This window comes from Capra hircus, chromosome 11 (genome assembly GCF_001704415.2).
Source record: "Capra hircus breed San Clemente chromosome 11, ASM170441v1, whole genome shotgun sequence".
Lineage (NCBI taxonomy): Eukaryota > Metazoa > Chordata > Mammalia > Artiodactyla > Bovidae > Capra > Capra hircus.
In genome coordinates, this window is record NC_030818.1 from 66,739,646 (window position 1) to 66,754,321 (window position 14,676).

Consider the following 14,676-nt stretch of genomic DNA (forward strand, 5'->3'; position numbering starts at 1 on the left):
GGGGCAAAGCGCAGGGCCTGGGACGGGTAGAACTGATGCTCAGAAGAGGGAAAAACTATCTGAGGAAAATAGAGGGGAAGAATTGGGGGAGAGATGGAACTGGGGCCAAGCCTCCCTAGGGTACAGAGGCACTTTAGTTCTACCCCCAAAGGTAGGCTCCAGGCATGTCACCTGGAACTCTCCTGGGGGTCCTTGGAGTCTTCCTTGTGTCTCCCTGTCCCAGGAATCTCAGACTCTCACATTTCCCCTCCCTCTCTGGATTTCCTGCCCTCCACGGAGCTCTGCAGACACCAGCCTTCTTATTCTATCCCAGCAACCTGGTCTGATGCTTGCAGACTGTGGGACTGACTGGGTCTGTAGGGAGAGTGCCGGGGACATGGGGACTCTGGCTCGCTCTTGGTTCTCTGTCCCCATCGGTGCAGCAGACAACCCCTCCTGATATCCCAGCTCCAGCATCTGGGTCAGGTGGACCCTCCTCTTCCTTGCAGATGACCGAGGAGGCTTGGGTCCTCACTAGTAATTCCTTGCAGTCCTAGGGTGTAAAACCCTCCCTCTCCACGGAGCTCAGCTTTACAGACATCACTGAGCTCTTGCCAGGAGGATGTCTAAACTCTTTATCTCAAGACACACAACCATCCCAGGAAGGACTTTGCTCCGGTGTCCCCTTTCTAAGTCACTCGGTGATTAGGCTGGGAATTCACCCTGCAGCCCCTGTCTGGGGATGGGCCTTGGTAAATGCTGTGTGTGGCTTCTAGGGTCTCAGCTGCCTTGGATGTAGGAATAGGAAACCCAGCGAGGAGAGGGACAGGCAGCTGATACATAGGCTCTGTGATTTTAGAGCAGTGTTTTGCCAGAAGGGAGGCCAGCTCATGGAGAGCAGTCAGGTTTGTCTCAAAGCCTTGCTTCTTCAATGGGATTCACAATTTCTTTTAAGCCACAGAATGGGACAATTTCACAAGGACATAGTTCAGGCTGTTGAGACCAGGAAAGGATTTTGGAGCAGATCACTTTGGTTTTCTTCAGCCTCCCCACACTCCTTACTTTGGCCCCTGAGAAAAAGTGCAACATTCAGAATCTTCAGTGGAATGGAAATAAACTGAGTTGGTGCCTGTTTGTCTTTATAGCAATCTAACCTTACCTAAATGAGTGGGTATGTGGTTTGGATTCCTTTGTTTTCTTCCCCTGGTTCCTTTATTTCTATTCCAACCCAGTGTTCACTCTGGGCAGGTGGCTAATGGGCCAGCTTAGGTTACATGATGGTTTTAAATTTGGCCTGGTTTGTGTGTAATGTCTTTTGTGTGCCGATTGTGTGTAATGTCTTTCAAAGGCTTAGGATGAAGCTTGGATTCTGGACCCCATGGATGTTTGCACGGACGCACTGACTCATGAAGGAAAAGCTGAGTTTCAGCAGAAAAGGGAGACCTCAGCCTAGCAACATCACCCCAGAGGAATTCCCAAGAGTGTGGCTCAAGGCTTCAACCAGCCAGATGGAGATCACCATGGGGGTCATGGATGAGAATGCCACCAATACGTCAACCAATTATTTCCCTCTGCTTGACCCCCTTGGAGCCCAAGCTGCTTCTTTCCCCTTCAACTTCAGCTATGGTGACTATGATATGCCCTTGGATGAAGATGAGGATGTGACCAATTCCCGGACCTTTTTTGCCGCCAGGATTGTCATTGGCATGGCGCTGGTGGGTATTATGCTGGTCTGTGGTATCGGCAACTTCATCTTCATCGCTGCGCTGGCCCGCTACAAGAAGCTACGCAGCCTCACCAATCTGCTCATCGCCAACCTGGCCGTCTCTGATTTCCTGGTGGCCATTGTCTGCTGCCCCTTTGAGATGGACTACTACGTGGCGCGCCAGCTTTCCTGGGAGCATGGCCACGTGCTGTGCGCCTCCGTCAACTATCTGCGCACAGTCTCTCTCTACGTCTCCACCAATGCCCTGCTGGCCATCGCCATCGACCGGTGAGTGGGGGTGGGGACAGCCAAGGAAGGGCAGCTGTGACTGATGAGAGGCATCTGTGTTCACCAGAACTGTGGATGCATGGAGGGGCCAAAGGTGGCCCATTTCTTGAAAGCGAGAATTCTAGTTTTCTAGCTGTAAGGAGTCAGGAGGTAGTAGAGGCCCCTAGAGTTGGGTAAACAGAAGGCTGCTGATCTCTCCACTATGGACTTGCTGCTAGGTGTTGTATCTGTCCAAGGCCTAGAGGCAAACAGCCACCAGGTGGTGTGGAGGGAGAAGTTTAAGTTGCAGGCAGTTACCTCCTGAGTCAGCTTGGTAATCTTAAAGGAGGTTTCTATCTCATCAAGACCTACTGTACTAAACATGGCACCCTACTAATACCAGTTGACTTTTTAATAGTTATTATTATTTAAAAATTTTTAATTTTATATTGGGCTATAGTAGATTAGGGCTTCCCTGGTGGCTCAGATGGAAAGAATCTGCCTGCAATGTGGGAGACCTGGGTTTGATCACTGGGTTAGGAAGATCCCCTAGAGAAGGGCATGGCAACTCACTCCAGTATTCTTGCCTGGAGAATTCCATGGACAGAGGAGCCTGGCTATAGTCTATAGGGTCACACAGAGTCCAGCACGACTGAGTGGCTAACACTACTACTACAACTATAGTAGATTAACAGTGTTAACACTGGTTGATTTTAAAGGAGGTTGAGAAATTTGTTTTGAAAAAACAAACAAAACAAGTCAAAACAAAGCATATGCTTACTTAGTCTGTTTTTGTTGCAATAATCAGTTTGCTCCTTTTCATACATTAGCGTGGAACAGTACAGAAGAGCTGATTCTAGTGAAGATAAGTAAAGTCAGTAAGAACAGCCTATACCAGTCTTGCATTTTCAGGCTTTTCATTTAGTATAATCACCTGTGCTAATGGGCCAGAGCGGTTTTTGTGCCCTCGGGACAGTCTTTGAAGGCTCCTCTGCCCAAAGTTGAACTCTTGTTACAAAACACCTTGCAGTGTAGAGACAGTTACCCTGAGGGTCTGACTGGGCCTATGTGTACTTGGATCTGAATAGTCTGTCTCTCCCTCTTAACCCAGAGGGCCTGAAGCACAGATGCTCTCTGTGTCCCATGGCCCAAAGGCTCTGGTTGCATCTGGCCCACTCCTTGCAATCAGGACATCCCAGGATTGAGAGGGGATTGAGAAGGAGCCTGGCTTTAAAACCTAGAAGCATGTCAGAGGGTTGGCACATTAATCAGCCCTTGGTCTGTCATCTGTAGAAGGTGTTCAGAAGTGTCATCCCTGAAGAAGGCTTGGCTGAGGTCCTCAGCGTGAGCCATGGAGCCCCGTGGTGTTCTGTCCACCCATGAACAGACCCTGGGTGAATATGTGGAAGGAGCAGGAGGGGGACAGTCAAGCAGAGTACCTGCCTCCCAAGTCCTCCTCACAGCTGTTGAGGAAGATCTCCAGGGACCTTGTCTCTGAACTTTTCTGAAAGTGGAAGCCGCACCGTCTCTTTTAGCACAAGAGCAGGACAAAACATATGAGGTCATTTCCTGAAGTTTCGCTCTAGCAGGACATCTCTTCAGTGGCTGGGTGCTCCTAGCCACTGCGGGCGGGTAGGTAGATGCCTGCTGTGGGGTGGGCCCCTGCTGCCTGCGTGAGACCCATTTTACCAGGGAGGGTCCTACTGGTGGAAAGGGGTAACACTGAAAGAAGAAGCAGCTTCAAGGGGAATGGAAGCCAGGGTAAAATCAGGACATCAGGCTATTCTGAACATGTAAGATAACATTATCTATTATTATGACAATCAACTCACCTCCATTTACCAAACTCTTTCAAATTCTTATTCAACTTTCATATGAAACTCAGCTTGTCTGAAATATTGCAGGCATTTCTCTTATAGTAGGGGTTTTAATTGGGAGCATGTTTTGCATCCTGGGGACTGCTCTTGTTTAGAGTAGCGTTGTGATTGGAAACTTGAACCCAGACACTGGAGGAAACGGTGCTGCCTGCACAGGACCATCCAATGGTCTTGGCCGACTGACTGACTGCTCGAATGCCTTAAGTTCATTTAGTGATGATTGTGATCTTTGTTTCAAATTATTTATATTTTTATGTGTTTTTCACATGTCAAATTTCAGTTTCATGGGTAGATTCCTGTTTGCCCTCATGTGTTCAGGATTTGATCAGTGATTTTCAGGTTTGATTTTGTTGGGAACTAGTTTTTATCTTGATCTAACAAATATGCCCACAGTTAATTTTATAAATTTCTGTAGGAATGGTATGAGCAGTTGGTCTGTTGTTCAGTCATGTCCAACTCTTTGTGACCCCATGGACTCTAGCCTGCCAGGCTCCTCTGTCCAAGGAATTCTCCAGGAAAGAGTACTGGAGTGGGTTGCCATTTCCTTCTCCAGGGGATCTTCCCAAAACAGGGATCCAACAAGCTCTCCCACATTGCAGGCAGATTCTTTACCATCTGAGTCACCAGAGAATCCCAAGCAGTTAGTCTGCCTGGGTTTAGACTCCTACTGCACTATCTATTGGCTTCAGGGTTTTGTTACTTGACCCCTCTCTGCTTTAGTTTTCTCGTGTAGAATATGAGAATGATAAGAAAACTTAATGTATTGGATTGCTTTAAAGATAACATGAAATAACACATATAATTCTTTAGAACAATACTTAAAGCAGAGTAAGGACTAAATAAACAGCAGATGTTATCATATGTAAATTACCCTTTAAAGGAACAGTAATAACAAAACCAGATAAACTATGACTATTTCTGATTGGCTAGCCTCTTTGCTTTCATCACAGTGGTTGTTTTATGATTTGATTAAAGAAATAATACTACAAAGTTTCTAAGAAATACAGCTCTCAAGTTATAGTAGAACAAAACTATTTATCTCCTACCTGTTCTCTGTCTCTACTATTGGTTCCATGGTTCTCCCAGGCATCTAACCTGGCAAATCCCTTTTGTCCTTGCTGCTTTCTCCCTTTCTCCACCATTCATTTTATTCCCAGGGCCTGACAGTACCCCCCACCCACAACCCCCGCTCCCACCTCCCACTTTTCCAGCATGGGGTGAACTCTCGCAGTCTTCTCTTGGTCTTCCTGCCACCTCTGTTTTTCAGCTCTGCCCCTCTGCCAACCCTACTCTCTCACAATCCATTCTAAACATTCATTCATTCACTCATTTGTTCATTCAAACAATGCATTTTTATAGAGAGCCTCTGATGTGACAACTATTACAAACACTGGTGAAATGATGGTGAATAAGCAAAAAATTCCTTGCACTCATGAAGCTTGATGGAGAGAGATCAGTCAGGCAAGCAAAGAAGGAAGGTAATTTCAGAACATCAGAAATACTGAGTAAAAGCAAAAATACACATACCCTATAATGAAAAAGAATCCAAAAAACAAGTACATGTAGGCATAACTGAATCACTTTGCTATACACCTGAACCTAACGCAACATTGTAAATTAAGTGTTCTTCAATAAGACAGACAGACACACAAGCAAACACTGAGAGTGACGGAGCGTGGGAGATGCTCTAGGTGGGAGTCAGGAAAAGTATCTCAGAAGAGATATTGAAACAGATCTCTGAATGATGGAGGCAAAAAAACTGGCCTTGTAAAGACTGGGAAAGAGTATTCCAGACCCAAGGTGCAAAGGCCTCAAGATGGGAGCAAAATTGAAGGTTGTAGGAATAGTGAGAAGGGCCCTGTAGACTGAGGGAAGAAAGCAAGACTACAGCCAAATTAATCTTCTGCCTCATACACCCCTCCCTCTCTTGCTTGAAAGACCTCTAACACCACCATTGTCTACAGAACACGGCTGGAATCTTTTCATCTGCTTTTCCAGTGTCTTATTGAGCTCCAGACCGCCTGCCAGTCTCATGCTGGGTAAACACATTGATGTCCTGTTTTCCAAAAACAGGTTGCAATTTTTTTGAGAACAGTCACCATGGCCTATTACATTTCTGTTCATCACAGCTAGGTACTTGTCGAGGGTAAAGTTTTATTAAGATTCTAAGTACCCGGAGTTCACAGTCAGCAAAAGGTTATGAAAGAAGTAAGACATGATCCCTATTCTTGGGAAGCTTGTCATCTAGGGTGCAGGGAGAGGTGAGAACTAACATGGAAGAGTTAGAGAGGAAGTAAAGCGTCAGTTTGAAATGAAATTTAGAAAAGGGGAAGATCATCCAATACTGGAAGAGTCAAGGAGGCCTCATGCAGGAGACAGATTTTTAACTTGGCTTCAACCAGTGACTATCAGTAAAGAAGAAGAAAGGATTTCTAAGAGGGTAGAATGGTGTTTGCAAAAGCTGAGAGGTGAGAATGCTTGAGGTGAGAGTGAGATCCGGGGAGGACAAGAGGTGTGGGGACAGAGCAAAGAATGCAAGAGAGTAGAGCTCAGAAAGAACAGGAGCCTGCTCTAAAAAGTAAACAAATGGGACCTAGTTAAACTTAAAAGCTTTTGTACAAAGGAGGAAACCATAAGCAAGGTGACAAGACAATCCTCAGAGTGGGAGAGAATAGCAAATGAAATAGCTAATCTCCAAAATATGCAAGCATATGAAGCTCAATACCAGAAAAGCAAGCACAACCCGAAAGCAAGCAGAAGATTTGGACATTTCTCCAAAGAAGGCCTACAGATGGCTAAGAAACACGTGAAAAGATGCTCAACATCGCTCCTTATTAGAGAAAGGCAAATCAAAACTACAATGAGGTATCATCTCACACCCATCAGAATGGCCCTCATCAAAAAGTTTACAAACAATAAATGTTGGAGAGGGTGTGGAGAAAAAGGAACCCTCTTACACTGTTGGTGGGAGTGCAAATTGAAACAGCCACTGTAAAGAACAGACTGGAGATTCCTTAAAATGCTAGGAATAAAACTACCATACAACCTAACACTCCCACTACTGGGCATATACCCTGAGGAAACCGTAACTGAAGAATACACATGTACCTCTATGTTCATTGCAACACTATTTACAATAGCTAGGACATGGAATCACTCTAGATGTCCATTGACAGATGAATGGATAAAGAAATTATACATATACACAATGGAATATTGCTCAGCTATTAAAAGGAATGCATTTGAATCAGTTCTAATGAGGTGAATGAACCTAGAGCCTATTATAGAGCGTGAAGGTCAGAAAGAGAAAGACAAATACTGTATATTAATTCATATATATGGAATCTCGAAAGATGGTACTGATGAACCTATCTACAGGGCAGCAGTGGAGATGCAGACATAGAGAACAGACTTTTAGACACAGTGTGGGAGAGAGAAGGTGGGATGATTTGAGAGAGTAGCATTGAAACATTATACATTACCATATGTAAAGTAGAGAGCCAGTGGGAATTTGTTGTATGATACAGGGAACCCAAAGCTGGTGCTCTGGGACAACCTAGAGGGGTGGGGTGGGGAGGGAAGTGGGAAGGAAGTTTAAGAGGGAGGAGACATGTGTATACCTATGGCTGATTCATGTTGACATATGGCAGAAACCATCACAATATTGTAAAGTAATTATCCTCCAATTAAAAATAAAATAAAATTTTGCACTATAGAATCACAAAATCTGGGCACAGGGAGTTAGACCTGGGGGTAGCAGGGAACTGAGAAAAACCCTCAGAGCACCCTGTCCCCTAGGTCTGGATTTCCTCTTTGATGGCCGCAAAATCCTTGGGGTGTATCTTGGGATCTCAGGCACATAGGGCACTGGAGTCCCTTCTTTTACCTGGAATCTAGGGGAAGCTGACCAGTCAGCCTGCCTGTTGGCCGCTCTTCTCTACTGTCTGGATGAGGCAACTAAGGCAGGAGGAACAGCACTCAGCCTTAGGAAGCACAAATACTTCCTGGTGAGCTTTTTGGTTGCTTAAGGAGCAGGTTGTGCATTAGCTGCCCATCCCGTGGGCCACCTAGTAGCCACTGTGATCACCATTTCCATGATGAGATCTGGGGCTGAGTCCTGGGGACAGAAAAGGAGCTCCAAGCCTTTTTGCTTAGTCACACAACCCACTGCCATCACACAGCTAGTGGCTGGACATTTCTTTGTCTGGCAGCCTTCATTCTTTGTTCTCTGGGAAATACTGACTGTAAGTGTATCTGAACCTGAGCCATTATAGTGTTAGACACACTGGTCAAGCCAATGGCATACTCCTAAGCAAAGAGAAGTAGTTGCCAACTATCTAACTCCACTTTGGAACATCTATAGGTAGAAACTGACTATGATGAAAAGAAGAGAGGGGCTGCTAGGATTTCAGGAAGGAAGGATGAAGGGTTGCTTGTTCTGGTTGCAAATGGAAAGAACAAATGGAGTACTGGAGAATGCACTGGATTTGGAACAAGATACGATGGATCTGTATCATCACTATCAGTTCAGTTCAGTCGCTCAGTCGTGTCTGACTCTTTGCGACCCCATGAACCGCAGTATGCCAGGCTTCCCTGTCCATCACCAACTCCTGGAGTTCACCTAAGCCCATGTCCATTGAGTCGGTGATACCATCCAACCATCTCATCTTCTGTCATCCCCTTCTCCTCCTGCCCCCAATCTTTCCCAGCATCAGGGTCTTTTCAAATGAGTCAGCTCTTCGCATCAGGTGGCCAAAGTACTAGAGTTTCAGCTTCAGCATCAGTCCTTCCAATGAATATTCAGGACTGATTTCCTTTAGGATGAATTGGTTGGATCTCCTTGCAGTCCAAGGGACTCTCAAGAGTCTTCTCCAATACCACAGTTCAAAAGCATCAATTCTTTGGTGCTCAGCTTTCTTTATAGTCCAGCTCTCACATCCATACACAACCACTGGAAAAACCGTAGCCTTGACTAGACAGACCTTTGTTGACAAAGTAATGTCTCTGCTTTTTAATATGCTGTCTAGGTTGGTCATAACTTTCCTTCCAAGGAGTAAGCGTCTTTTAATTTCATGGCTGCAATCACTATCTACAGTGATTTTGGAGCTCAGAAAAATAAAGTCAGCCACTGCTTCCCCCTCTATTTGCCATGAAGTAATGGGACCAGATGCCATGATCTTAGTTTTCTGAATGTTGAGCTTTAAGTCAACTTTTTCACTCTCCTCTTTCACCTTCATCAAGAGGCTCTTTAGTTCTTCTTCACTTTCTGCCATCAGGGTGGTGTCATCTGCATATCTGAGGTTATTGATATTTCTCCTGGCAATCTTGATTCCAGCCTGTGCTTCCTCCAGCCCAGAGTTTCTTATGATGTACTCTGCATATAAGTTAAATAAGCAGGGTGACAATATACAGCCTAGTTCTGTCAACTACTACCTGCATGGCTTTTGACAGTTATTTAACTTCTTCACATCTCAGTTTGCTCATCTGTAAGATGGGCATCTTTGCTTCCTTAGCAATAGGGTTGGGGTTATCTAATGAGAAAGTAGATTTGAAAATGCTCTGTAAATTGTAAGCTGCTTTATGAACTTTAGCAAGTATTACTAATAATATGCCTCCTTGGTGGCTCATGTAGTAAAGAATCTGCCAGCAATGCAGGAGACCTGGGTTCAATCCCTGGGTTGGGTTGATCCCCTGGAGAAGAGAATGGAAACCCACTCCAGTGTTCTTGCCTGGAGAATCCCATGGACAGAGGGGCCTGGTGGGCTACAGTCCATGGGGTCACAAAGAGTCAGACACAACTGAGTGACTTTTACTTACTAATAATGGAGTTCGGAGTGTAGCGTAGCCAAGGCTGGTGGCTATCCTTGTAACAGTTTTCTGCAATTTGCTTATTGGTAAATGTATTTGGAAGGCCTCTTGCACACCTCCTGGTGCTAACCTTGGGAATGGAGGTGGGGTGATGTCAGGATGAACTGATGGACAGTCACAGATTACCCTGAAGATTAGTGTTGATGCAAAAATGAATAAATCCAATAAAGTAGATCCAGTAAAATATAGCCAAGTAGCAGAGAACTTGCAAATGCAGGATTTACAAGTAACAGGTGAAAACAAATTGCTTGCTATACAAAATAGCTCTGAAAAATACATTTTAGGATACTAACAATTTCTTGCATATTAACAGTTTATTGTTTATATGCACTGTCACTTTGGAGCCTCACAGTATCTCTGTGAGTTTGGAAAGGCAGTTGATATTCCCATGTCACAGATAAGGAAATTGAGTCCACAAGGCTAAGAAAATGACAAATTCACATAATAAGTCTGTGGCAAAGCTGGGATTAGATTCTTAATATTCTCATTCCTGGATCAGTATTCTCTCCTACATGGTCATTGAAAAAACACTGTGAGTTCAAAACAGCATAAAAACTTAGGAAATTACTAGTGGGAAAAGAAGGAATAGAATTGTATAGTGTAAGTTCAGATAGCAAGCAAGTATGAATACAGAAACACTCTTTGACAGAGTAATCAGCAGAACATGGTGGGGTAGATAAGAGAGAGATGATGAGAACAGAAGCTCTAAACTCTTAGTTTCTGATATGACTCAGAGCAGATTGGATGCCCTCCTAGGGCAGGAGTGACGTGGTCTTCAGGGAGGTCCACTGCATGCATTGGCAAAGGCACTGCCAACACGCTGCAGGCATTCCCATTTCACCCTCAGCATCCAGCCTGGGAGACTGGTGACTACCAGGGTTTGTTGTTGGTGGTAGAACCTGTCAAGCAGTCAGCTGGCTGGCCAGGGTGAACCCAACCCATCCAACTTCATCTAACATCTGGAAGAGAGCAGAAGTCTTGTGCCAGTGAACTCTCCAAATGACACTCAGTGGGGTTGGTTGTCTGTGCTATGGGATGCACAGAAACAGCAGAAATATGATATGAAAAAAAAAAAAAAGAATGAACCTCCTCTTCCAATCAGAATCCCAAGTAAGATGACCTTAAGGGGATCAGTTGCAAAGAAAATAGAATTGTTTAGCTTTCTTCAGGCCCCTGTCATGTTTGCCCTTGGTTTTACCAAGAATAAGCTGTGGACACGTGAGGATATGTTTATTTCCAGTGTTGATTAGTCATTCCCTCCCACTTCACTTTCCATCTTTCTCATTCTCCTGCTTCTACCCCCTGCCAGACAGAATGTCTTCCAGGAAATCAGAGCTGTCTGCCTAAGTGTGCGCACTCTCTCTGGGAAGGATGCTTTCATACTGCACGAATGACTCACATCCCCCAGAAAATGCTCTCTCTTCTTTCCTGGATGACTGTGGTAACAGCAGTGTGGTTTAGGGGGAAAGGACAAAAGCAATATCTTTTAATGTCTGTTGCTTTGTGGTTCAAAAAACATGTTCATGTGTATTCTCAATTGATTTTCACATCAACCATGTGAGATAGGGTTAAATGTTTTCTATTGAGAGTACTATGGTATATGACCTTAAGAAAGTCAGTCATTTCTCACTAAGCTGCATTTTCCAGCCAGAAAAATAAGATAAATGGTCACATGGTTTTCTTTCACCTTTGCATGTAGAGCAATGTTTTTAATGTATTTAAAAGTATTGAATGAAAGTAAAACCTTGCCCACTATTTCTATCAGAAAGGGCAAATTCTGCCAACAAGTCCTTGGAATTTTCAAGTCCTATTAACTCTAAACTGTGGGGTAATTAGAGTGAATTTCCGTGAAAACAGCATGGACCTGGAATAGTGCCAGGCTAGAAACCAATAGGAGATGTTATTATTACATTTAATAATAATAGTTGCCATTTATTGAGTATATGCCATGTTTAAAACTGTGCCAGAAATTGTGTATGTAATGGCACGTTTAATCTTTAAAAACAAACAAGCAAAAACTTTTGCAGATAAGGAAGTTGAGATTCAGAGAGATTAAATATAAGTTGCCTGGCCTGGGCATATATCTGGAGACAATGCTAATTCAAAAAGATACATGCAGCCCTATGTTCATAACCATACTATTTGTAATAGACAAGACATGGACCTAAATGGCCCTCGACAGCTGAATGGACAAAGAAGATGTGGTACATATATACAATGGAATATTACTTAGCCATAAACAATGAAATAATGTCACTTGCAGCAACAAGGATGGACCTAGAAGTTATCATACTCAGTGAAGTAAGCCAGAAAGAGAAAGATAAATATCATTAGGTATCCCTTGTATGTGGAATCTAAGAAGTGAAGTGAAGTGAAGTGGCTCAGTCGTGTCTGACTCTTTGTGACTCCATGGACTATAGCCTACCAGGCTCCTCTGTCCATGGAATTTTCCAGGTGAGAATACTGGAGTGGATTGCCATAAAACATGACCTAAATGAACTTATCTATGAAACAGAAGAGACTCACAGATATACAGAACAGACTTGTTTTTGCCAAGGGGCAAGGGGTGGGGGTTGGAGCAGGGATAGATTACCAGTTTGGGGTTAGCAGATGCAAACTATTATATATAGAATGGATAAACAGCAAGGTCCTACTGTATAGCACAGGGATGTATATTTGCTATACAGCAGAAATTAACATTGTAAAACAGGTGTCCTTCAATTAAAAATAACTTGCCTGAGGTTGCACAGCTAGTAAGATGTGGGGCTGGAGCTGGCATGCAAGTCTGCCTTTCCTGGAAGCCCACATACCATAGGTGCCATTTGATTGTGCCTCAATGTTGCAGCAAAAATAATATCCTCCAGCACTTCCTTACTACGTGTTGATACCAACTGTGTCCTTATCCTAGATACCTGGCCATTGTCCACCCGCTGAGACCGCGGATGAAGTATCAAACAGCCACCGGCTTGATTGCCTTGGTGTGGGTGGTGTCCATCCTCATTGCCATACCATCAGCCTACTTCACCACTGAAACAGTCCTCATCATTGTCAAGAGCCAGAAGAAGATTTTCTGTGGCCAGATCTGGCCAGTAGACCAGCAGATCTACTACAAGTCCTACTTCCTCTTCATCTTTGGCATCGAGTTCGTGGGCCCAGTGGTCACCATGACCCTATGCTATGCCAGGATCTCCCGAGAGCTGTGGTTCAAAGCCGTCCCTGGTTTCCAGACGGAGCAGATCCGGAAGCGACTGCGCTGTCGCCGGAAGACGGTCCTGGTGCTCATGTGCATCCTCACTGCGTACGTGCTGTGCTGGGCACCCTTCTACGGCTTCGCCATCGTGCGGGACTTCTTCCCCACAGTGTTTGTGAAGGAGAAACACTATCTCACGGCCTTCTATGTGGTCGAGTGCATTGCCATGAGCAACAGCATGATCAACACCGTGTGCTTCGTGACTGTCAAGAATAACACCATCAAGTACTTCAAGAAGGTTATGCTACTCCACTGGAAGCCTTCTTACAACGGCAGTAAGTCCAGTGGGGATCTTGACCTCAAAACCACGGGGGTGCCTGCCACAGAAGAGGTGGACTGCATCAGGCTGAAATAACTCCAGAACAGGACCTTTGGGCCCCTGACAATGTGCTTAAGCCCACACTATCAACCAAGAACTCTAGGTCTGCCACAGGGCAAAAGAAATGGACAAATATGTCAGTGCTGTGTTCCGGGAGCTCAGAATCTCTAAAACTGGTGTGACTACTCCACTACCAGTGGCTGACATTCAATGAACATCTAATTTGTGCAAAGTGTAGGCACTGGTGAAATCTATATCAGTTGACTATATTTGACTGGCATAAGGAAATAGGGATTAAACCAAAAAACAAACAAAAAAAAAGAGACATAGTGTGGAATGATGGGTTTTCCAGAAGGGAGCCTGAGTAGTCACCTAAAACTGTGGTATATATGTTTGTAGGGTGAGGTTCTCTCTGGATCATCTCAGCTACTCATCAGATACTGCAATAACCTATCTCTGGGATTGTTCTTAGGCTTGAGTTCATTCCTAACACTTGCTGGCCTGGGGCAAGAATACAAAGCAGGTTCCTGGCTCTTTCTGCAATCTTCCCTTCTATGCCTGGTTCTGACTCTCACCCTGGGCACCCAGGAAAGAAAGCAACATACAAATAGGCGGTGGTGGTGGTTGGGGGGGGCGGGTGGCAACAGTGAGATTCAGAGGCTACAGGCTTATTGAGGGCTTGTCCCTCTTTTTAATCCACCTCCTTCGTTTGGTGTTTTGGCTTTGGAAATTTGGAACCAGAAGATATGACCCAGGCTTGGATCTATCACCTGTATGGGCCTGGGTAAGGCCTCTTGGAGGCAATGAAGATGATATAATACCTGTGACAGCTACCAGTGCAGTGACCGTGAAGAACCAATGAGATAATATATGGAAAAACTCTTTGCACCATGCAAGTAATCAAGAGTAGACTAATAGCTATGTGTAGCGCCCTGGAAAGGAAAAGCTTGTCATCTTAGCTTATATATCTAGAATCCTCACCATCTCTCCCTTTCATATTGTTTGTGTGAATTATTCCTTTACCCCTGTTAGCAGTTCTATATATGCATTATGTTCCTAATAACAGATTGGTACAATAAAGCATTGAAATTTGGTGGCAGAATTGTGAAAGGAAATGGCAAATAGGTCTCCAGTGAGAAAATGAGCTCAGGGTTTTAGAAACTTCAGAATCAGAGCATCTTTGTGATTGATCATGGAAGTATCAGTCATGCCTGTTTCTAGCCATGTGAATCTGGGGGATGTGATACTTGTTTGTCTGTCTGGTTTCATCTCATGGGGGTGGATAGATGTGGAATGGATTTATCTTCTTATTAAATAATTCTAGAGCAGCACATCTAGTGACATAATGCTATTTAAATGATGTATGTATGGTGTTTCCCCCTCCAAATATAGTCAACTCTTTAGTTTTGGT

General features: G+C 44.4%; 1 protein-coding gene across 1 annotated transcript; it reads left to right on the plus strand.

The window, feature by feature from the left end:
* On the plus strand, positions 1,328–13,871 carry PROKR1 (prokineticin receptor 1). The gene is made up of 2 exons (XM_005686823.3): positions 1,328–1,972; positions 12,605–13,871. Exons 1-2 carry the CDS (start codon positions 1,386–1,388, stop codon positions 13,299–13,301), a joined length of 1,284 nt encoding a protein of 427 aa, XP_005686880.2. The 5' UTR covers positions 1,328–1,385; the 3' UTR covers positions 13,302–13,871.